This window comes from Pogonomyrmex barbatus, unplaced genomic scaffold (genome assembly GCF_055798465.1).
Source record: "Pogonomyrmex barbatus isolate J1 unplaced genomic scaffold, ASM5579846v1 scaffold15, whole genome shotgun sequence".
In the NCBI taxonomy this organism is placed as follows: domain Eukaryota; kingdom Metazoa; phylum Arthropoda; class Insecta; order Hymenoptera; family Formicidae; genus Pogonomyrmex; species Pogonomyrmex barbatus.
In genome coordinates, this window is record NW_028297111.1 from 3,497,570 (window position 1) to 3,520,675 (window position 23,106).

General features: G+C 41.9%; 1 protein-coding gene across 3 annotated transcripts; it reads left to right on the forward strand.

Annotated features, from left to right (window-relative positions):
• The first annotated feature begins 6 nt into the window (after nucleotides 1-6).
• On the forward strand, nucleotides 7-23,106 carry LOC112552842 (uncharacterized). Of its 3 annotated transcripts, none has more exons than XR_016138484.1 (8): nucleotides 7-2,348; nucleotides 2,604-2,823; nucleotides 2,923-2,956; nucleotides 3,070-3,193; nucleotides 3,384-3,517; nucleotides 19,793-19,962; nucleotides 20,063-20,162; nucleotides 21,140-21,283. XR_016138484.1 is itself a non-coding variant. In XM_089073398.1 (6 exons), the coding sequence occupies exons 2-5, from the start codon at nucleotides 2,740-2,742 to the stop codon at nucleotides 3,496-3,498; spliced, it is 357 nt and encodes a 118-aa protein (XP_088929524.1). In that variant the 5' UTR covers nucleotides 7-2,348; nucleotides 2,604-2,739; the 3' UTR covers nucleotides 3,499-3,517; nucleotides 21,900-23,106. The 3 variants fall into 3 exon arrangements, 1 of the variants encoding a protein (XP_088929524.1); XR_016138485.1 differs by having other exon boundaries at nucleotides 2,604-2,659; nucleotides 2,718-2,823; nucleotides 19,793-20,162; XM_089073398.1 differs by lacking the exons at nucleotides 19,793-19,962; nucleotides 20,063-20,162; nucleotides 21,140-21,283 and adding an exon at nucleotides 21,900-23,106.

Here is a 23,106-nt window from a genome sequence, read left to right on the forward strand (position 1 = left end):
AAAGATGGTATCAAAAATTTCGCCAAAGAGATTTCAGTCTTGAAGATGAACCGCGTGATGGACGCCCTCAAGTTCAGAAGATTGAAACGGATTGCAAGCACTGCTGGATATAAACTCTGCGCAAACTGAAAAGGAGCTTGCAGAACAGCTTGACGTTACGCAGCAAATCATTTCCGTACGTTTACATACGATGGGAAAGGTTCAGAAGGAAGGCAGATGGGTTCCGCATGAATTGTGCGAAGACAACAAAAATCGTCAGCGTGACACTGTACTCACTTTGCTTTCAAAGTTCCGGAAAAAAAATTTTCTGCACAAAATCATTACAGGCGATGAAAAGTGGATTCTTTATGATAACCCTAAACGTAGAAAATCATGGGTTGGACCCTGGTCAACCTTCGACATCGACGCCAAAGCCCAATATCCACGCCAAGAAGGTTTTGCTCTGTATCTGGTGGGATTGAAAAGGTGTGTTGTATTACAAGTTGTTACAACCGGGTGAAACAATCACAGCAGACCGCTACCAACAACAATTGACCAATTTGAGCGATGCATTAGAAGAAAAAGCCATTTACTGACCAAGGACGTCGTAAAGTGATCTTGCTTCATGACAATGTTCGACCACATATTGCGAAAGCGACTCAGGACCACATCTTTGCGTTAGGCTGGGAACTTCTCCCGCACGCGGCGTATAGCCCAGACATGGCGCCTTCCGATTACTACCTATTCCGGTCGCTGCAGCATCATTTGGCTGATACACATTTCGTGAAATTTGAAGAGATACGAAAATGCATTGATGACTTTATCGCTTCGAAGTCGGTGAGCTTCTATCTTCAAGGAATCCGCAAGCTACCCAAAAGATGGCAAAAGGTCGTTGATGCAAACGGGGAATATTTCGCTGATTAATATTTTTTGTTTGTTTTTGAATAAAGATTGAATTTTACAAAAAAAAAAAACTCAGAACTTTTTTGTACACCTAATATATATATATATATATATATAAAATATATTGTAGGATGTTATTTTTTAAATGTTCAAATTTTTAAATATATATACGGTTCGAAATCAAGATTGTCAGTTCGTTCGTATTCGCTCCCTATTATTTGACTCTAGCGAAAAAAGAACGTTCACCACGTGACAGTATGAGGAAGGAGGAATTGGCAGTGATCTTCCGTCTTCAAAAATATGCACAACTTAACAGAAAATACTAACGAATATATTTTAACTATCAATACAAACTTTTACAATTGTTCAAAGCGCGCGATTTACATTAACTCGACACTCGATTATATTCGACTCTAAGTATTTCGACTTTGACTCTCGCGTAAGAAACGTCCATCTCATACGCCGACCGAGGAGAGAGTACCGATCGCCCGCTACTCCAAATAATTGGAGCACGTTCGATGATTTTATTTTAAATCAAATAAAGGTTGCATCAGCCTTTGGTGATTGGTCTTATCGAAGTATCGTAGGACAGGGGGTCGATCGCGTACCACACCTGGGCCGGAGAACAGTACTTTTGATATCCGTCAGCTGTCTTGGGAACTTCTTATAGCTCGGCCATCCTGTGCATGCTTCGTTCATGAAGAATAGTTATTGCAAATATATGGTTAACAGTGGCACGTGGCTTGACTAGAAGACAATGCAAATACGAGATTCGACAATTCAGACTATACGTTTAACAGGTACGAAACTTATATATTAACGCTATAATTATGGCTTAATAACATATTGGTTCCAACGCGCGAACACTTAAAATTCTAACAGACACAGATACACTCTTTTCACAAACATTTTGCATGATTTTACGCTTATCTTATAAGTTTAACATAGTACATGTAATCAAATTCAAAACGTATTCTGATATATTATCCTTTTCAGGTTAATTTCCTTCCTCTCGCTCGTCCGGACGTATAGGTTTAATCCATCGTTTTAAGCGATCGGACGAGAAGACGGTGTTATACGGGCGTGCAACTAGATTAAACCCAGGTATATCCTGTATTACATATCGATTATTATTCAACGATTTCGTAATCATGTACGGTCCCTTGTATTTAGCTTTAAATTTGGAACTTACACCGGATTTATTCTGGCTTTCTCGCACGAGAACATAATCACCGGGGTGGAAGACCATCGGTTTTCGCATACGTACATCTCGATATTCTTTATTATACTTCCTGATCTTATCACTCGCCAAATAAGCTATATCGCGAATCTTGTCTCTTTCCAGATTCAAGTCCTGATCGATCCACCAGCCAACTCGCGAGTGAACTGCGCTAGCGAAAATCTGTGTGCGATCTCTGATCAAGGCCAAAAATCAATTTTGATGGCGTCGACTTGATTGACGAGTGGTAAGTATTATTAATAATGTATTGCATATTGCGTACTTTATCTTTTCATTGTGATGCTTGGTGAAGCTAATTAACGAGCTTTTCATAAATCGGTTGACCTTTTCAACTAGCCCGTTCGCCCATGGCGCAACAGCAATTTTACAATATTTTATGTCGTTGTTTTTTATAAATTTTTGGAATTCACTTCGTAAATGCAGTTCCTCGATCTGAAACTAACTCTGCAGGTTTACCGAAAGTAGCAAATATATTTTTCAGATTGTCCACAACTTCTCGCATCGACGTGGATTTTACAGCGCTCAGTCAGGTGAAATGTGAGTAAGCATCTACAACTATAAGAATGTGCTTATAACTATCTCTTGTCTCTTAAAGTGGACCGAAATGATCGACATGCATGACCTCCATTACAAACTTCGGCGCGGGATATAGCAACGTTTCTCCTTCAAAGCGACTCATGGAATCTTTGGCCATCAAACAGGTAATACAATTATCTATGTGGTTTACTATACCCGGAAATCAGTAACGTGATTTTATACCTTGCAGAGTTTTTTCAATGACATGTACCTTCTTATCATAGTGGGCACGGATTACATTTGAAACCATGGACTCAGGTACAGCAAAACGTAACTCGTCATTTATTTTCCTAAAGACCAATCCATCGATCAACGCATATATTTCTCATTAGACTCGCTTTCTAGAATATTAGCAATTTCTTTGATTCTAGGATCAGCTAACTGGTGGAACTCGAGCTCTCTCTCAATCGGATGCTCGTCAACATATCATGCAGCACGGCTGAGGACGTCGACATGGTGCATCTTTTTGCTCGTCCGATGCACGATCTTGAACCGGTAATTTTGTAACGTAAATGTCCATTCGCGTTATTCAAATTGGCTTTATTGATCGTGTAAACTAGAGCATTACAATCCGTAATTGTAAAATCCAAACCGTAAAGATACAAATGGAATCTTTTTGCTGCTCTGACGATAGCTAACATCTCGAGTTCGAAACTATGATAGTTTTTCTCTGCTTGATTTGTAGTTTGGCTGAAATAAGCGGTCACGGCCTATTTTCACTGCCTTTGCATCAAGATTGCTTCGAATCCGACGGAACTTGTATCCGTGTGCAGTTCAGTTTCAGCCGCCGAATTATATAACGCTAGCACCGGATAAGAGGTAAGCTCTTTTTTTAAATTCTCGAAAGATTGATTGCACTCACTATCAAAATTAAATTCAACTCCCTTTTTCAACAAGTTCTGTAATGGCCTTAATTAAAAAATCCTTTATGAATTTTCTAAAGTAGCTCGCCAATCCCAAAAATCTTTGAACTTCGTACACTCGTTGGTTTCTTAAAATTTTTAATTGCTTCGGCTATGTCTTTGAGTAAGCGTGATCCCGTTTTCCGATATATGATACCCTAAAAACTCAGTAGGTATACTAGACCAGTTCTAACCCAGATCCTCCGAGAAGGGTGTGAGTGTGCGGGGGGGAACGGAGGGCGCGGGGAAGAGGGGAGGGGAAAGTCAGAGGCGGCAATCTTGAACTGAGCCATGGGGAAGGAGGGGGTAGATAAGATAGTAGGATTCGGTGAAGGGGATATAAACAAGTGAATAAAAAAGTAGATAAACAAATAAATAAACAAGAAGATAAACAAATAGAAAATTGCGACTCGAAGGACATGACGTCACCGGGGAGGGAGAGGTAGTGAAGAAAGACGAAACGAGGTGAGATAAACAAATAGGATAAGATAGCAAGGCGATATAAACAAACGGGCGGCGAAGATGATATAAAAAAATTGCGCGTGGACATGATGTCAGGGAGGGAGGGGCGCCGCCACCGCCGCCATCGCCGCGCCCGCCGCCACCGCCGCGCCGCACGATGCCATGTTCTTTCTCTATACTTACCATTTATGCGTCTCTCTCCCTTCCTCCAGACTCTTTTCGTATCCGTAATGAATTTTGACCTTTTTGAATTACATGTGTTTATATATGTTGTGTTTATATGTGTTGTAAAAAGAAGATTTTTTTATAGAAGAGTATAAAAATATGTTTTAGCAATTTGTGTTTTGGATGGCGAGGAAAAAGAATAAAAAAACATAATTCGTATATCATATTTAATTATTTTATTCATGGTTATCTGACCACCAATTAAATAATTTGAATACATTTTGTAATGCGCAATTAATATAGTGATATCCGTATCGCACAATATTATTAGCATCCAGACTGTTTAGAGAATCTACATCTTCGTAATCAGCATCTAGATTGTTTAGAGAATCTACGTCTTCGTAATTAGCATCCAGAGTTTCGATGTACACGCGCTCATCGTCCAGAAGCAAATTCCACAACCATTGTCGTTTTTTATGTCCCTTGACATATATAATAGCATCGTCATTGTCATCATCTTTCGTTCCGTGCACAGCCTTTGTAATCAAACTCTTAGCTTTGTTGTATGAAATCGTTCCGTCGTCCCATCGCAATCTATGGTGATGATGTATCACCCAGCGTGCGCGAGACTTGTCGGCACTTGTGAGGAAATGCCATGGTATAGGGCTTGTGAAAATGTAGTGAGAGAGAACGGTCCGTTCTTTGAGAGCAGCAAACTCCTTTACAACAAACTGTCTTCCAACGAGAAAACTTTGCAGGTCGAACGTTGGCACGACCATGACGAGCAATTTTTGGAGACTGTGGTTGATTTCGATGTATCGTAGATTTTATTGTCTCTCTCTCTCTCTCTCATATATCAGCGATGCTCTTAGGTGATCTTGCGTACATTGGTCAACGGTTTGTAGTGAACCACGCGATCGTGTATAATGAGACAATACGCGGTGGTATTCATCGGTACGTTCTCCTTAGTCTCAAATTCCAATTTCACGTCCACGGTTGCGCTCTTGACCGATTCGTTTTGTCGAGAACAATCGATGATTACGAATGGACCGTTATGTAGAAAAGACGTGACGGTGAGACTCGGCTCGAGATATTCGTATCCGTAGTAATCCTTGTAGAAACGCGCGTACGTTTCATACAACACGGACCATCTGTTTTTGTCGAAATCAAGATTCATATCGTCGGATAACATTCCGAGTTCAGATAGAGTTTCACGTTGGTCAAGTTGCAGTCGTCGAATCGGCTCGTGTCCTCAGCTATGACATTTTTGCGACCTGCTTGCAGAGCGAAGATGACGTATCGCGGCTTCTCAAGCTGAGTAGCGGTCTTGATGGCCCACGAATGCTTGGTTGTACGCTGTAACAGCGGAAACTCGTACAGATCCCACGAGCGAAAAGTCATGCTCAAATATCGTCCGCTCTCCAAAGTGCGCAGCATCGATAGTTTTTTTATCTCGCTCAATAACACGTGCGGCATTGTATCTTGAATAAGTCGACCACGGGATCCAACGTCGAATTTCCCATCAGGCAATTGTTGTCGTTACGCGATCGTATCAAGATCAATTCGTGACGAGCATTGATTACTACGCGTCTGTAATCCTCGCAGAATCCCAACAGTGCGTAGAGAAGTATGCAAAAGTTAAAATATCCATCCGCGTTAGTACGCGCATCCCAGCCGGCATTCCTCAGAATCACGCTTCTGTCGGATGATGTGTGTTACGTAATGTTTGAGCGTGCTGGTTATACCCACGTTTCTGTTACGATCAATCTCCACACCATCAAGCTCGTATCGAATCTCATCGAACAGGAACGTGACAAAATTATTTCCTAACACATCAGATCCTTCGACAACTCTGTTCTTCGTTTTTCCTCGATATATAGAAAGCTTTCGTACGGCAATGTGTACAGATCCTGTTGCTGTATGGGTATTCTTATCTCATCGCTGTACCCGAACGTCGTATTGACGAACGGGTTGTACGCATGAGTCTCAATCTTGACGATGCGATCGTCAAAGATTGGCTCGTCTTCGATGTTTAGGATATCATTTCACAAGTTGCGCACCGCGAATCCTAAAGTAAAAATTTAACATTTGACGCGTTAAGTTTCTTCCTCTTCTTGATGCAGTCGGATGAGCGAATATTGTCGATCGATATTTTCTTTGTAAAAGATGCGTTATCTCTCTGTGTATGCTTCACTTCGTTCAACACGAACATCTCAAATGTCGCTCGCGTTATCGCTGTCGCCTTTGTACGTGCAATCTAACGGTGATCTCTTCTCCTCTGAAATCGAGCAATCGTCCGTTCTGATCAACAATATCATTAGCTCCGTATCGTTAGCTCCGTAATGCTCCGTACGATAACTGGCAGGTAAATGATCTGCATCGGCCTTTCCGATATCTTATATCCTGGCAGCACGCTCGGCGAAAAATCGTGTATCGTGTGCACACTTTTGTTGTTGCTGTATGCGTCCGCGGCACTCTACACGGATAATGTTTACGTTTATGTTTCATTATGTTGATCGACACGTCCGATTCGTGCCACCTTCGCGGTTGCAGTATACGCCGAGAAACCCAGCAGCGATCCAATGGGGCTTGTTAAAGTTTATTCTGTAGATGCATTTAATCTCACACCTCATCGTGTAATTTGCGCGGAGCACTATCGTATTCTCCAATCTCGTCATCGCCGCGCGCGGTGTCACCAGCGTTACCCTCGGGCGCGTCGCGGACGTTTCCGTAAAATCTCACGTTTCAAAAATTCATTTATGACATGCAGTTCATACGACCCCTCGAGAATCGTAATTTCTGCGTCGTTTTTGCCAAAATAAAATGTATTGTTCGAAGCGTTTACATTCGGTATCGTGTGATAAGTCTCCAAAATTGTTAGACCAAGCTTGTAGTCATCGTCGCTCAAATCTATGGCTGGAAAGTAATTTGCCGCGAGAACGCTGCTCTTCCCGCTCAGCGTAAGCGTCAGCGACATGTTGAAAAAAGCGTTCGACGAATACTGAGACGCCGCGACATTTTGTCGGACTTTATAAATTCACGCGCGTCAGCCGTTTTGGAGAAGAAACCACAAACACAGCTGTCCGCAGACGCTCTGATCGTACGTCTGATAGGACGTTCGATTGTATTCTATCGTAGCATCGTCTCCGAAATATCATATCAGTTTCTTGGGCGGTCGATGATTACCGAAACTGTCAAAATACACAACGCGATTGTTTCTCTTTGCGTACGCTACCTAATGAGTGCCGGGCCCATCGTGTCGTCCAGATTTACGATACCGCTCTTTTTTCGACGCGCGCCGCTAATCGGTAATGCGTCACGCATAAAAACGCCTCTAAAGTATGGTACGCGCATACGCTTCGCCAGCTGGTCCAATTGTACGTTACACCCGTAGGTATTTTTATTGTCTCTTTGGCGTTTTTTTTTCTTTTTTCGCTGTTACTCCTCGTCCGCGTTTGTACGGAGCGAGATATAGTCCCCGTCCGCGCGTTTCCATCGCGCGACGTTGCAGTTCCTCGAGGTGACGTTACGCGACTTTTCTATCGTTTACCGCTTTCGCCACGCTGGCCGCTTCGCCGATCAAAGATCCGAGCGCGCCCAAAATTAGTAAAATCGGTAACACACCACCTCGTTTCGTCGTTGGAAGTATTTGTTATATATGTAGTTCGAAAGGAAGCGCGTTTATCGCTCGATTGAGCAGATCTCCACCACAGCTTTTGTTCAACGCTGCTGCTGACATGCGCTACAATCCTTTATTTTCGATGCAGGACCGTCTATATGATCTCGATCCCACGATTGATTATAATGCTCGACGCAGCGACGATAGGTTTGAACCTCCAAATCCGCCTTTATATGTTCCGGAAGTTTGTCCCACACGTAGTCGATATAATTATCGCACATGCGTAACAGTATGACCTTCGGTATATATTGCAACTGCTCAGCGCTCAAATCCCGAATATCGGAGGGATGCGACAGCGCGAGATACATTTTTGCTACTGAGCGATTCGCGGTTTCGCGCGCCTATTCGATCAAAGCCTAGATAACGCAGTGCGAACATGAAATTTGTACGGCAGCCGCTGACGATACGCGTCGCGAACTGTGACGAGAGAGCGCGAATGATGGGAGACATCGCGACGGAGCGCAAGCCTAGTGAAATGTTACCGAGTACTATACGCGCCATCATTTGCGGGCCGTCGAATTGTGGTAAAACCAATGTTCTCATAAGCTTGCTCGAGAGTCCGCACAGTGTATGTTTCGTGTACGTATACTCGAAATCGTTGCAACAATCGAAATATCGATATCTCGAAACTTTGTTGATATCGATAGAAGAAATTGGCTACTTTACGTTCTCCAACAACAGTGACGTCATTCCATCGAGCGAGGCACGTCCCAATTCGATCTTCGTCTTCGACGTTGCGTGCGATAAGTAAGATGCTGTGAGATAATATTTTTCGATGGGCCACTCGAACGTCGATTGCTTCTATCTCTGTCAGATGTTCGCGAGGATACATAAACATCTGATACGCGACAATGCGAACTTGCTGATTCTGTTCAAACAGGATGGTACCAACTTGAAATATATTTACAACGATCACGTGAATACCGACATGTCATACGATGAATTCTATGCGTTATGCCGCGATTATTGGCAGCGCGAGTATGGATTTCTAGTGATAGATAAGGACAGTTCGCTTATCAATGCGATACAGAAAGGAATTTATTTACGTTCGCCGTACCGTAACGTGGTTAATCGATGTCGATACATCAAGCAGGCAACATGGATAATACCAAAGATTGAGAGAAAATAGCGAAACAGATTGCGAAAACGAGCGATTCGATTCGCAAAAAATATCGCACTTTAAAAATTGGTAAAATAGCTGAAGATACAGCGTTGGAGGAACGCTTCAAGCCCATCGTCGAACCTCTAAAACAAATTGTTGAAAAAACCGAGGAATCTCAATCGATTGAAAAAGAAGCAAAGGATCTCGGTATTAAGAATAAACAAAAATGTGAAGACAGCGATGACGACAACGATATTACTACTACTGACAAGGATTCATATTGGACGGATGTTGGATGGTTGAAATTAACGCCGCAGTCTAAAAAACGACGTATAACGAAAGAATTGAAAGCCGCGTCAGATTCATTCGTATTCGAGTCTACATCGATACAACCATCGAAAGAACCACCGCTGTTCCTGCAAAAGGAAGACGTTTTCGAAACAAAAGACGTCAGTGAACCGTTATTCGAAATAACCATCAAACAGAGTCTGCAAACGCAACAAGGTCGAGAGGCGTTGCATACTCAACTGGGACCATTAGGGCAAAAGTATGTAAACCCTTTCTTCGATGATAAAAACGATGGAAAAAACGATACATTTGATCGCGTATACGGTGTTTATTTCGATAAAAACAGTGGTGCGATGCTTGGTGACAAGAAATTTGACGTTGACAAAAATGACTCCATAATCATAGACAATGTGAGATACAATGATACATCAGGATTGTACGAATTGATTTTCAAGAGACTTCCCAAATAAGAAGGGAGGGTGTGCGTCACGGCGGGGCCCGACCACGAACCAGTCGTGAAAATTCATAATTATTTTGCGAAAAAATACCACCTCAGCCAGGAATCGAACCTGGATCTCCTGCTTACCGGACAGGCATCTTATCCTTTCGACTATCGAGGCATGTGATGATATTTATCGCAATAACGTGTTTAGAACAACAAGTCAACAATACAATGACATACACACATATACATATATTACAGCATACATATATATATATATATGTACATTTTCTCGAATCCCTACGATTCCCGGTACTCCAGAGCGATGTTGGTCTCTCACTCGATGGATGCAGGTCGGACTGCAGCGGCGACACCCTCCAACGCCATTGGCAAATATACAAATAATCCTCCTGGAGCACGACAGGAGAGATTGCATCAAGCATGGCTCGAGCCCCCGAATAAGAAGGGAGGGTGTGCGACTGACGCGGTTTTTACCGAGGATGACAAATGTATAAAAGTGTATTGTTAACAACAAATACTCATAGACGTCACAGCGCCCATAATCCCATCAAGGGCAATAGGGGATCCAAGTATATTAACATCATCGCTCCGCTCGTATCTACGTATGGAAGTAGCGGTAAAAAAGGTGCAGGCAAAGGGTGAGCAATATACTAACCGCCATAAAGTTAAATGACAACAAGATCGATTACGTGCATTGGGACGATCCCAACGAACTGGTGGATCGACTCCGATTGCTCGACGCTTCGCACCGAGCTGGTAACAACGCTCACCACAACGAGATGCTGTCGATCATCGAGGAACTTCGCGAAGCCGAAGTACATTATTATAAAGTACATTATTATAAATTAATCGCGTATCGACGAAACGAGCTAGTCGATTAACGTCAGTGAGGAAAAAAACAATTTTAAATTGTATATCTTATTTACTATTAAACATCGTCGACATGCGATCCGATGGACGTGAAAAAAATGTTAGCTCCGAGAGGCGACGACTCGTTGAGGAATTGCATGCTCCGGCGAGGAGAAATTTTCCGCGAAGACGTGTTATAATTCGGGAATTTCGGGGATTCGACGATCTGTGGCTGACATCGTCGAGATGCGTCCGTACTCGAGTTTCAACAGAGGTCACTACATACTCACCGTCATCGATGCGTTAAGCAAATACGCTTGGATCGTATCGTTCAAGAGCAAGGTCGGAAGCGAGACGGCTAACGCTATCGCTAAGATAATTCGAGAGAGCGGAAGATGTCCGAGAAATTTGCAAACGGATATGGGAAAGGAATTTTACAATGCCGATGTGCAAAAACTCTTGAAAAAACATAACGTTAATCATTATTCCACGTATACGGTTGAAGGCATCGATCGTCGAACGATTCAATCGCATGCTTAAGAACGCTTAAGACATATGGAAGATGTTTACGCTCAACGGCACTTACAAGTGGGTCGACGCGCTACCACGTCTCGTGTCAGATTACAACGCGCGCAAGCATCGCACTATCGACCCGTTGACGTAACTCCCGCGATCGCCAAAAGACTCTTGAATATGGTATACAGCGCGATAAAGATCGCAGGTCCAGCAAAATTCAAAGTAGGCGAATCGGTACTCATGAGCAAGTACAAGACAATTTTCGAAAAAGGTTACACGCCAAATTGGATCACCGAGGTGTTTAAGATCGTTAAAGTGCAGCGTACTAATCCCGTAACTTATGTTTCTGCTCGAGAACTATCGCGGAAAATCGGTCGCGGGCGCGTTCTACGAGCACGAATTGCATCGCGCGACTCATCCGGATGTGTATCTCGTGAAGAAAGTACTACGTAGGAAGGGAGACAAGGTTTACATCAAGTGACTGGGATTCGATAGATCGCATAACTCATGGATAAATAAAAGCAGTGTGATTTAATTCATTTTTCTTATTTTTATAATGTATTAAAAAAATAAATATACACTGTATACATGTATACAAAGAGTTTTTATTATTTTTTTCTTCCATTACATTTTTTTAAATTATATACATACATTATATTTATTATTTAATGTATATACATACATTATATTTATTATTTAATGTATATACATACATTAAATTATATATGTATATACAACTTACGAGAACACATGTAAAACTACATGTATTATAAACAATATATGTATTAAGCCGAGTACACATTAAATAAATCGAAGAGAGAATTAAAGCTAATTCCTCAGCAAGCAGGATCTTGGTTGCTATTATAAATTTTATATATAAAATAAATTTGAACAGCTAAATTTTATTGTAAAACTACATATAAAAACTACAAAAAATACATACATCTATACTACATATATAACAGTATAAAACTACAAGAATACATACGTTCATACATACGTACATAGATATGATACATAGGTACATACATACATACATACATACATACATACATGCATATATGCATACATATAAACTACATATACAAATATATAAAATATATGTACATTGTATAAACATGTATATTATAATGGAATCCGCCAATGTCCCCACGGTAACGTCTCCGTCGTATCCGGTATGATGTATCGTTTGTCATCGTACGGACTCAGAACGATTTTCGACTCGGACACCGTATATACTTGATGTAGCTTGGATCTTATACACGACTGGCGACGAGTCATTTCGATCTCTTCATTTAAGCACCGCGTGTAATCGTCGAACATTATTGTTCGCGCTACGACGTTATTTTTTACACCTTTCGCCTTTTTAATGTCTTTTCTGCCATCCACCCTCACCGCGTATATCTTCGCTCTGAATCTGACGAATTCTGTCATCGCATCGTTATTCTCATCCTTCATTAGACCGGATACTTTTTATCCCGTACGCGTTGTCCAGTGGATAATCGCTCGTATCGAATCTAGCGATATCGCGTTTCATCGTCTCGTACACATCGTCGCACTGGATGTGGTATACGAGACTGTCCGTGTCGGTGTATATGATTTTACATTTCTCGCGATCCAGCGGTGACATGTATTCATGGTGAAATTCGTACAAGCAGATTTTCGAGTATACACATACCCACGTAAATCGGCTTGTTGAATTTCATCTCGAGTTTACGCAGTTCGACGGCGATTAAGTTTTCCGCAAAGACGCTGCGGCTGTGGCAATTTGGTTTTGCAATCATTGCTTCCGCGCCATACCGTCCATCCCATTTGGTCAAAAATTTAACGTCGACGTGATTGCGCACATTTTCCATTGTTTTACCGAATACCGCGTTGTTCATTAATTTGTACAAATTTTTTTCGAAATTGTTTTTATGAAATTGTTTTTTGCGCACGTTTTAAAGTGTATATTGAGTTCGATGTAATCGCAGAGCCAGGCGGATTGAGCAAATTATAGTACGCGATGTATCTTTGCGATACGAAAACCATGGCGCGTACATTGCTGCAGGTGGATGACGTACCGCTTCTTATCATATAACGTCGCGAGAAGTTTATCCTGCCGCGTGCCGAGTAGTTTATCGCGCGTCGGATAGAAAGATAGGTCAATGTGTCGATCGTGCAGATACTCGAGATGCTTGAGATCGACCTCGAGAATATAACCTGTAGATGAATCTGGAGCGATCGCGCTCGCGTCAAAGTTCTCAACGTCTTCAACCATCGAAATTCGGTATAGGGCAGCGGTTGACACATCGCCCATCCGTACAGATTGTTCACGTCGTAGTACATCAAATACGACGACGGTTTCGACGGGTCGTACGAACACATGTACTTGTTATTGGCCTGCGCGTATCTGCCGGAACATTGACTGAGACCACCGCGTATACCGCGTTCGATAAACATAATCATCGATGTCGGTGAGCAACTCAAATTTTACACGCGTATGTTTCAGCATGGCGTCCCACGTGAAGCCTGGCAATGTGTAGTAATGAGCGGGATCGAGTCCATAACTCGCAACTTTCGCGGAAATTTTCAAAAACGTCGGCCAATAACAAGACATCGGTCTTGAGATATAGATTGCTGTATTCGCCGAGCGTTCGGATGGAGAACCGTTGCCAGACGTGCGCGTAATCGTTCTCCGACACCATGTTACCGGTCAACGAGCTATAAAATGATTCGCGCGATGGTAAACGCGTGTCCGCGCGATCCATGTATTCGTAGGGAAAGACACCTTTACACGTCAACAAGTCAAAATCTTCGTTTGATACCGTGGAAAATTCGGAACGTAAAATTTTCAATTTTTCTTTCGTTAGAAAAGATGCTAATTTATCGAAGCTGGTATTTAAAAATTTGTACGAATCTATGAACCGCAGGCGTACGCAATTTCGTGAATCTGATCTCTCGGTGGTATCTTGAACATGTTTTGTAAACGAAATATATTTTTCTTTTGTTATTGGCAGCTCGTCGATCCTGCCTTCGAACGCCGTAGCTATTTCCGTGATGATAAAGTGTGTCATAACCGGATAAGTTGTGAAATACTATGGGAATGCAATATGAACCTTTATAATTTAGATTACAATTTGAGTGCGCGGGATCACGGTAACGACCGGTAAGATGGCAATGATCGCATACCCGCGTGTCGTCCGACGTAAATGATTTTTCACAAATATGACAACGCGTCGCGCTACGATATGCTTCCCACTGCTCTCTCGACAACGTTTCCATGGGGACATTCGCGAATAACAGAATTTTTATTTGATGCGCCAAATCTTCGAATGAACCACGCAGTCTTCGTCGCGACGAAATTGATATATCGATAACGCGTCGTCGTACGAGCATCGCACGTAGTATCCGATGCTAAATACCTCGTGCTGCTGATAGAAGTGTACGATGCGTCTTCCCTCTCTGCCGGTTCCGTTCGCCGTAGTACGCACTCCAAGTCCAAGTAAACGATGAATGGAAGTTCCTTATTCGTGTGGTTCTTGAATTCGAGCCACTTATCGTCCTCGCTCGGCAGTCGGATGGCGCAATCGTTTATTTTTTCGCAGTCCGTTGTATGTGACTGCAATTTTTCAGACGAATTGAAGTAATGTAGGCATCTGCAAACGGAAAATATGATTTTTTAATAAACAATTTTATAAGAGAAATAATAAAAAATTTGTTAAAATACATACCGGTCGCAAAAGTATTTTTTGCATTTCTTCTTGTTTATTTGCGAACTCACAAGACGGGACAGATCTTTGATGTACGTGAAGTGCCCCGCGTTGTCGTTGCGCGGATCCTGCACGTACAATAGATTTGCTTCTTCATCTTCCTTGATGTCAGATGTATCGGGAGAATCTCTTTTCCTCCCTTGAAGCCGTAAACGTTGATTGAGATGTCATTGATTCGTTCAAACTTCTTTATTTGATCTAACGTCATCGGAAACGTAATGTCTTGCAAATTTAACACTGTCGTATAATACGGGTTCGACAATTCTCGATTTGTATTCCTTTCAGCCAGATGCAGAGCCGCGATTACCGACCACGCGAAACACGCATTGTCATTGGATCGTATATTGATCACCGCTCGCTTTAACATAATTTCCCGCGGTAATTCGATGTAACATTCCGCGTGCATTGGATTATATTTGTTCACGTTTACAGTCAAATTTAGAATTCGCTACAATCCCATCCACTGTCGCGTTCTTGGAATTCTTCGAGCGACGCCAACGTGGGTTCGATAACATACTGCTCGTACCACTCGTCCAAATTTGACACTCGAAAGAGTTCACTATTTTTAGTGTTTATACTTTTGTTCGCGCGTTTATCACCCGTCACAAACTCGCCGTTAAATGCAGTGTTCACTTTCACACTATCGTGTCTTTGTACAATGTCTCGCACTCGCTCGAACACTACACCAGCGTCTTTTAAAAATTGTCGCGGCTCGATATAGTCCACATTGATCACCGCACCTGTCAATATATGGCTTTCAAATGCCGTATCAATCTCGCGTCAAACGAGAGATCCAGTGTCTTTACTTGCGTACCATCAACGTGCATGAAACGTCTTTCTAATTGTACTTTTGCACCCGCGAGTCGCGCGATCCTCGCCACCGCAGATTGTCTATTTGCAACGTCGAGGACGTTTAACACGGCTAAGTTCCTCGAGTTGCATTCCTCACATCGTTGCAACCACGCGAAACACTTCACCAAGGTAGCGACTTGGCTGCACTGCTCCAGCAGCTCGCGTTCCACTTGCTCTAGGTGTTCCATATTGCGAAATCTTGATTCTTTTAAATTGTTGTACTGTCTCATCAAAACAATTTTACATTTTTTTACTTTCTTTTTTTCTTTTCTCTATAGCTGCTTTAACTCGAAGCCAGTATATAAAGCGTTGTATTTCCGACATGTTCAGAGATTGATGGGAATAGAACAACCATATATCCTCGCTTCTTGGAATTATTTCTGCTACTTTTTGCCGCGAGAGAGGTAGTAATATATTGTATGCGTGTCCTCTATAATGATAATATGTGCACGCTTCCAGAATTATTTCCGCTCTCTCAGAAGGAGCGGAGAAGCAGAGAGTCGAATTGTAGCGTCTCTTAACTCTTGGACGAGGAATCGGGAAATGGGGAGTTGGGGTATAGTGTCTCATTATAAAATACACCGCCACGTTCACTGGTAGATGAGAGATTGAATCCCATAACGGAGAACTTGTTAATTCTTCCAATGACTTTCCATATTGTTTTTATATCACATCACACTCTTCCACTTGCATATGACTCGTTCACAATGTTGTCTTTTTTCAATTTGTGCAAATTGGGCACATGTTGCATGGTTATCATACAGACGGACTGTTGGCACTTGGAGCAAAAATCGGCTGTTTAGCGCATTGAGAGTATCTATCTCGTGCTTCCTAACGGCAATACTCCAATGTCAGTGTCCGCCAGACGAACCATGCATTCGGCACACAGAGTTAGTGCACCACCCGTTGAATAATAAAATTGTATTGAACAATACTTTTTATTATTATTCAACGCAAGGAGTTCCGAACGGGTGACAATTTTTTCTGCATAATCCGTAAGGTCATCACTTTGATCACTTATGTAATTGCTATCGTCAGACAATGCGTGCTCTTCGTCTTCAATATCAATGTCAATATTGTCAATCTCTATTTCTTCTTCATTTTCAAACACTTCGTCCATTATATTCACAAAGTCTTCCATATTAAACACATTTTTCTATATTTAACACATTATCCATTTTCACCGTCAACTCTTTTTTTCACACACATTAGACTTCCATCATACTGTGATCCTGCACACCCCATGACCCATTATATATTATCGACAATTTCTTTGTCCCTTTATCGGAACATCATCATAGGTCTCCCCCATTTGTTTATAGCAGCCGGAGTATCGGCGCTTCGCTCTTAACACGCCGCGACACGTACGTCGATTTTTACGAAGAGCTATCTTTTCGCGGGCTCTTCCTAGAAAAAAATTTGAATCGTCATCGCGCTCCTTTGCGAACATATCGCTACATGTTTGATTGCAACAATGAAATTCTTAGAAAAAAGGGGGAGAGGAAGGAGGGGGGGAGATTATTCGGGGGCTCGAGCCATGTTTAATGCAATCTCTCCTGTCGTGCTCCAGGAGGATTATTTGTCATGATATTTGCCAATGGCGTTGGAGGGTATCGCCGCTGCAGTCCGACCTGCATCCATCGAGAGAATAGGACCATCATCTCTCTGGAGTACCGGTCGTGGGGATTCGAAAGAATACATGTATATATGTATATTGTAATATATGTATATATATATATGATACATATATATACATATACAATAATACATATATATATATATATATGTGTATCACACATATATATATATATATATATATATATATATATATGTATATATATATATATATATATATATATATATATATATATATATATATATATATATATGTATCATTGTATTGTTGACGTGTTATTCTAAACACGTTATTTGCGATAAATATTATCACATGCCTCGATAGTCGAAAGGATAAGGTGCCTGCGGTAAGCAGGAAATCCAGGTTCGATTCCTGACTGAGGTGATATTTTTTCGCAAAATAATTACGAGTTTTCACGACTGGTTCGTGGTCGGGCCCCGTCGTGACGCACACCCTCCCTTCTTATTCTCTCTCGGTTTGCCATGTAAAAAATTTACGCGATCAGTCCTCCTTCATTGAACGATCTGCACGACAAAAAAGGTACTCCGCTCCTCCATCATTCGAACAACACGCAATGTATTCCGCCAAAGGAAGCAGCGCACCGTACAATGGCGAAAAACAAAATAAGGAATGTAACGCATAAGTTTCAACTGCATTTTTTTTTTTTCTCTTTTTTTCCAATATTTTTGCAATATTATATATTTAATTTCCACAGTATTTTGGTGGAGCATCGCGCGGTGCGCTTACTGAGCAGACGTTACACTCTGACGACCACGGGTTACAAATTTCTGGAAATTGGAATCAATGTTGGTCCACCGAGCGCAGATCGCTCTGGGAGATCATCGGGAACAGGAATTGATACTGTCTCTCGAAACGTGGAAGGGACTCTACGAGCAGCGATGGAATATTTACAAATTGCTGCGAAACGATTACAAAGATAATTTTATAAGCGTCGGATCGTTAACCGTCAGAGTTTACCAGATGAACGACGTTACATTCGTACGTCTTGAATCTTTGAACGTATGCGTAACGATGATCGAATCGATCCTGCGCCATATGTTTGATCTGGACGAATGTATCGATGTGACGTTCGATCAACTCGTCAGATTTGTCGATACGATCGATACCAAGTATACGCGATTCTCCAACATCGCGTCTGTTGTAATAGATCCCGAGGAAGTGCCGAACGCGATACGCGATTACGATATCTTCGATAGACGTTAACTCGTCGATTGCGAGCTGTTAGCTTTAGTTTCTAGTGTATAAGAAAAATGTGAATAAAAAAAATTTTACACTTAAATGTATTCAATTTGTTTAAAAATATAAACATATATAATATGCAAAAACATGTATTTCTTTCATTTCTTTCTTCCTCACCATAAAATAATTAGAAAAATAACGCTATAAAAGAGAGAGAACCGCAACGGAGGAGATAATAGGTATACGAGAGAGATATTTATTTTTTACTCGGCGGTGGCGGTGGCGGCGGCGGGCGCGGCGATGGTGGCGCCCCTCCCTGACGTCATGTCCACGCGCAATTTTTTTATATCATCTTCGCCGCCCGTTTTGTTTATATCGTCTTGCTATCTTATCCTATTTGTTTATATCGCCTTGCTATCTTATCCTATTTGTTTATCTCACCTCGTTTCGTCTTTCTTCACTATCCCTCCCCCCCGTGACGTCATGTCCTTCGAGTCGCAATTTTCTATTTGTTTATCTATGTATTTATCTTCTTGTTTATCTATTTGTTTATCTACTTTTTTATTCACTTGTTTATATCCCCTTTACCGAATCCTACTATCTTATCTATCCTCTCCTTCCCCATGGCCCATGGTTCAAAGGATCGCCTCTGACTTTCCCCTCCCCTCTTCCCCGCACCCTCCGTTTCCCCCGCATATCCGCACCTCCCTCGGAGGACCTGGGTTAGAACCGGCCTAGTATACCTACTAAACTCTATTTCCTTTCTGAGAAATTGACACTTTGAGTAATTGAGTTGGAATTTATATTTCTTCAGCAACACGACCGATTTCTTTTAGTTTCTTTTAGTTAAGTTTTCTTCTACTGTATCGGACGGAATGAGGATATCGTCGTATGTACACTATTACTTTTTCTTCGCGGATAAGCAAGTCGAGAATTTGTAACAGTCTTTTTTGAAATTCCGTCGGTGCCTCTGAATACCCGAACGTAAATATTTATATTCGACTTGCCCTTCAGGAGTCGCGAATCTGAAATATTTTGTGTCCTCATTGTGTACTTTTATATGATGGATTCCGTCCTTGAGATCAAGGTAACGTGAACACGGTTTTTCCGTATAAACGCGAAAGACAATCCTCGATTATCGGGAACGGATATTTTTGCTTTATTATCCGACTATTAAGAGGTCTAAGGTCCACGCAAAGTCTAATATTTCCATTTTTCTTTTTAATAGATATGACACGTGCACAGTATGGCGAGATGCTTGGCTTATTTTATGCTTCAACAAATCATCGATAATCTCGCGAATCTGCAGACGCTCCACGTATGCGAAATGTCGAGGGGCGAATGCATAGACGGAGTGGTCTTTGAGGTGAACGCGTACGGCATACCTGTCATCTATTGGTATGATATTAGTATTTTTTATGGCCAACAAGGTTTCCATCACATGCTTCTTTGTTCTAGCATCGAAATTTATAATCGAGTCTAATAGAATCTGTTTCAGCTCACTTGTCGACTCCTCCACATAAAGAGAGAGATTGGCAAAAAAGCGCATTTCCGTGATCGGATCGACAACCACCCTGTCGTGTAACTTATAAACCAGGGTGAGTTTCTCTCTCTCTCTACCCAAAATAAAATCTCTACTCAATATAACGTTACCCAAGAACGACTTTTCTTCTATAACGTATATGTTTACTTTAAATCGACGATTTTTCATAATTTCTATCATAAAATCGACTGGAACGATTCTTTTCAAGTTTAGCGGTGACTTATTTAAATTAACTAACGCTTGATCTACCGACAAGAAACATTTAACATACGGATCGATAAACGATTCATAAACGCAATTACTAACAAAAGAAACTGGACTTCCCATTGTTGTAACCAGATTTACAACTAATAATAAAAGTAGTCCGCATGGCAACAAAATTAGGCCGCATGAATCTCGAAAAGTCTTTCGAAAGACGACACAAATGTGTGACCGCCGAAATTGCGACCAGTCTTTCGAAAGACCGCAGAAATGCATCACGCGAGAACATTGCGAAAAGCCTATCAGCAAATTCCTAAATTTGATAATCAATATCATGCAATCGATCGACGCAACCGATCAGAATACTGATCGGGCATCGATCAGACTATATAACCGGTTACACAAGGCGGAGTCGGGAGAGTCAAGAATAACGTGTCGTTCGGAATCATTATAAACATCGCGCAAGATATTACAAAAGCGCGACGAAGTTCACGCGAGCCGTACTATCAGCATCTCAGGTGACATACTCGGTCGTCGGCCGCCAGAGTAACGTGATACGCGCCGAGCCGCCCGCCGACGTTTAACCGTGTGTAAAGTAATAAAATAAGGAATACTAAACTCAAGAATTTGTGCATTTATTAAATAAACCAATTAAAATAAAGAAAGTATGTTAGTGAATTCAAGAAGATTTCCTTACATTCTTTTGATCCTGCTCGGAGTCCCAACTCCTTAGGCTTAACGAACCCGACTATCTCTAATATTATCGTTGTAGCCCATCCGGGGTACAACACCATGTTCATCAGCGCAATTAATTTACATTGTTTATTACAGATGGAAGTTACTTGTGAGAGATGGAGAGCTCCAGCCGGTTGCTGACGTCGTCTGCTACCAGGGCCATAGCATCCCTCTTCGTGTCCTGGAATACTGCTGCCGTCTGTTGTTGCTGACCAGCACCGCTAACGCCTCTCCTTTGCCGGGCAGCTGGACAGTCATACTGCTGGTGTCCCTTTTTCTTACAGAGAAAGCAGGTAACTTCTCCGTGACAGATTTTATGCGAGTTCCCAGCTTTACCGCAATTGTGGCATGAGGTCTCTTTAGACCTTGGCACGCTCTCTGGCACAAATACACGTTTATCCAGGTCCGAAACCTCTTCCGTGATATTGCGCATTTTTTCTAGAAAAGTATCTAGCGAGATATCAGTTACGGACAGCGCGGTGACTCTCAGGGCTCCGTTGTTCACGCCATTGATCAAGAGGTGGATCACATTCTTGGTAGGTAAGTCCAATGGTTGTAACAATGCTAATTTTGTTATCACGTACTGATTAAATGATTCACGATGCGGTAACCACTTTCTTGTCTCGACCTTTTGCATGACTTTGTAGAACGGGACCTGTCTGCTGAATACCTTCTTGAGTTCCGGTTTCAAACCATACCATGACTCTATCGCTGCTCCGCTCTGAAAGTCGTATCACTGCTTCGCAAATTTAATCAATTTACTTGGCGGTTAACAATGTCGCCCCGTCCGATGCTCCGTGCACCTGTAACACCTTATCCATTCCTTGAATCCACACGTTAACATTTTCGCTTTCAGAACCTCCAAACTCGGAGAATTTGCAAAGCCAATCATATGACCGAACTCCCCCTGGTGAAACCCTCTGCCAAGGGTATTTGCTGAAATACTTGAGCCGGTGAGGATGTCGCCTGTGAGCCAGCTGGCTCAGATCTTCCTGTTCTCCGACTACACCAGGTATGGCTGACGCTGGCCTTTCTACTATTATTATTTTTATTAAATTGCTGCAATACCTGTGTAAAAAACTGTTGCTGACTCCTTTGTAACTCCTTTTATTGCAGGAGTAACGTCTCTGCTACTTGCGATAACGCATGATGGAGCACTGGCATCGTCACGGGCTGCTTCAGTGCCGTCACCACCGGCATTTTCCCGAGCGATCTCTGCAGGACCATTTAGCTACATGAACCAGAATCGCTTCTATGAGGACCACTCTGTCTTCCGACACAGGGAGGTGAAAGCGTCGAGCTTCCTTCTGCAGCTGTTCCAGCGACGCTCCCTCCAGGACTGCTCGGTCCATCGCCCTCATCTTCGGCATCATCTGTCACCTTTTCTCTCCCAACTCCACGCGACACAACGGGCGAATAAGTGGATCTAATCTCACTTCTGATATTAAATGCTGTAGGATGTTATTTTTAAATATTCAAATTTTTAAATATATACGGTTCGAAATCAGGATTGCCAGTCTCGTTCGTATTCGCTCCCTATTATTTGACTCTAGCGAAAGAAGAACGTTCACGTGGCAGTATGAGGAAAGAGGAATTGATAGTGTTCTTCCGTCTTCAAAAATATGTACAACTTAACAGAAAACACTAACGAATACATTTTAACTGTCAATACAAACTTTTACAATTGTTCAAAGCGCGCGGTTTTACATTAACTTGACATTCGACTATATTCGTTATACTCTAAGTATTTCGACTTTGACTTTCGCGTAAGAAACGTCCGTCTCATACGCCGACCGAGGAGAGAGCACAGATCACCCGCTGCTCCGAATAATTGGAACATGTTCGATGATTTTAAATCAAATAAAGTTTGCGTCAGCCTTCGATCATATCGAAGTATCGTACGATAGCGCTGGGGTCGATCGCGTAGCACACCTGGGCTGGAGAACAGTACTTTTGGCGCCATCCGTCGGCTGCCTTAGGAACTTCTTGCAATATATTATATTTAATATATATAATAAAATTATATTTTTTTAAATATTAGATATGCCAGCCATTATTTCAGT

Bases quoted from the DNA above. Each gene is read 5' to 3' on its own strand.
- LOC112552842 (XM_089073398.1), top strand. From the start codon at position 2,740: ATGACCTCCATTACAAACTTCGGCGCGGGATATAGCAACGTTTCTCCT. The intron at 2,824-2,922 runs GTAATACAATTA...TTCTTATCATAG, and splicing joins AATCTTTGGCCATCAAACAG to TGGGCACGGATTACATTTGA. The intron at 2,957-3,069 runs GTACAGCAAAAC...CTTTGATTCTAG, and splicing joins ATTTGAAACCATGGACTCAG to GATCAGCTAACTGGTGGAAC.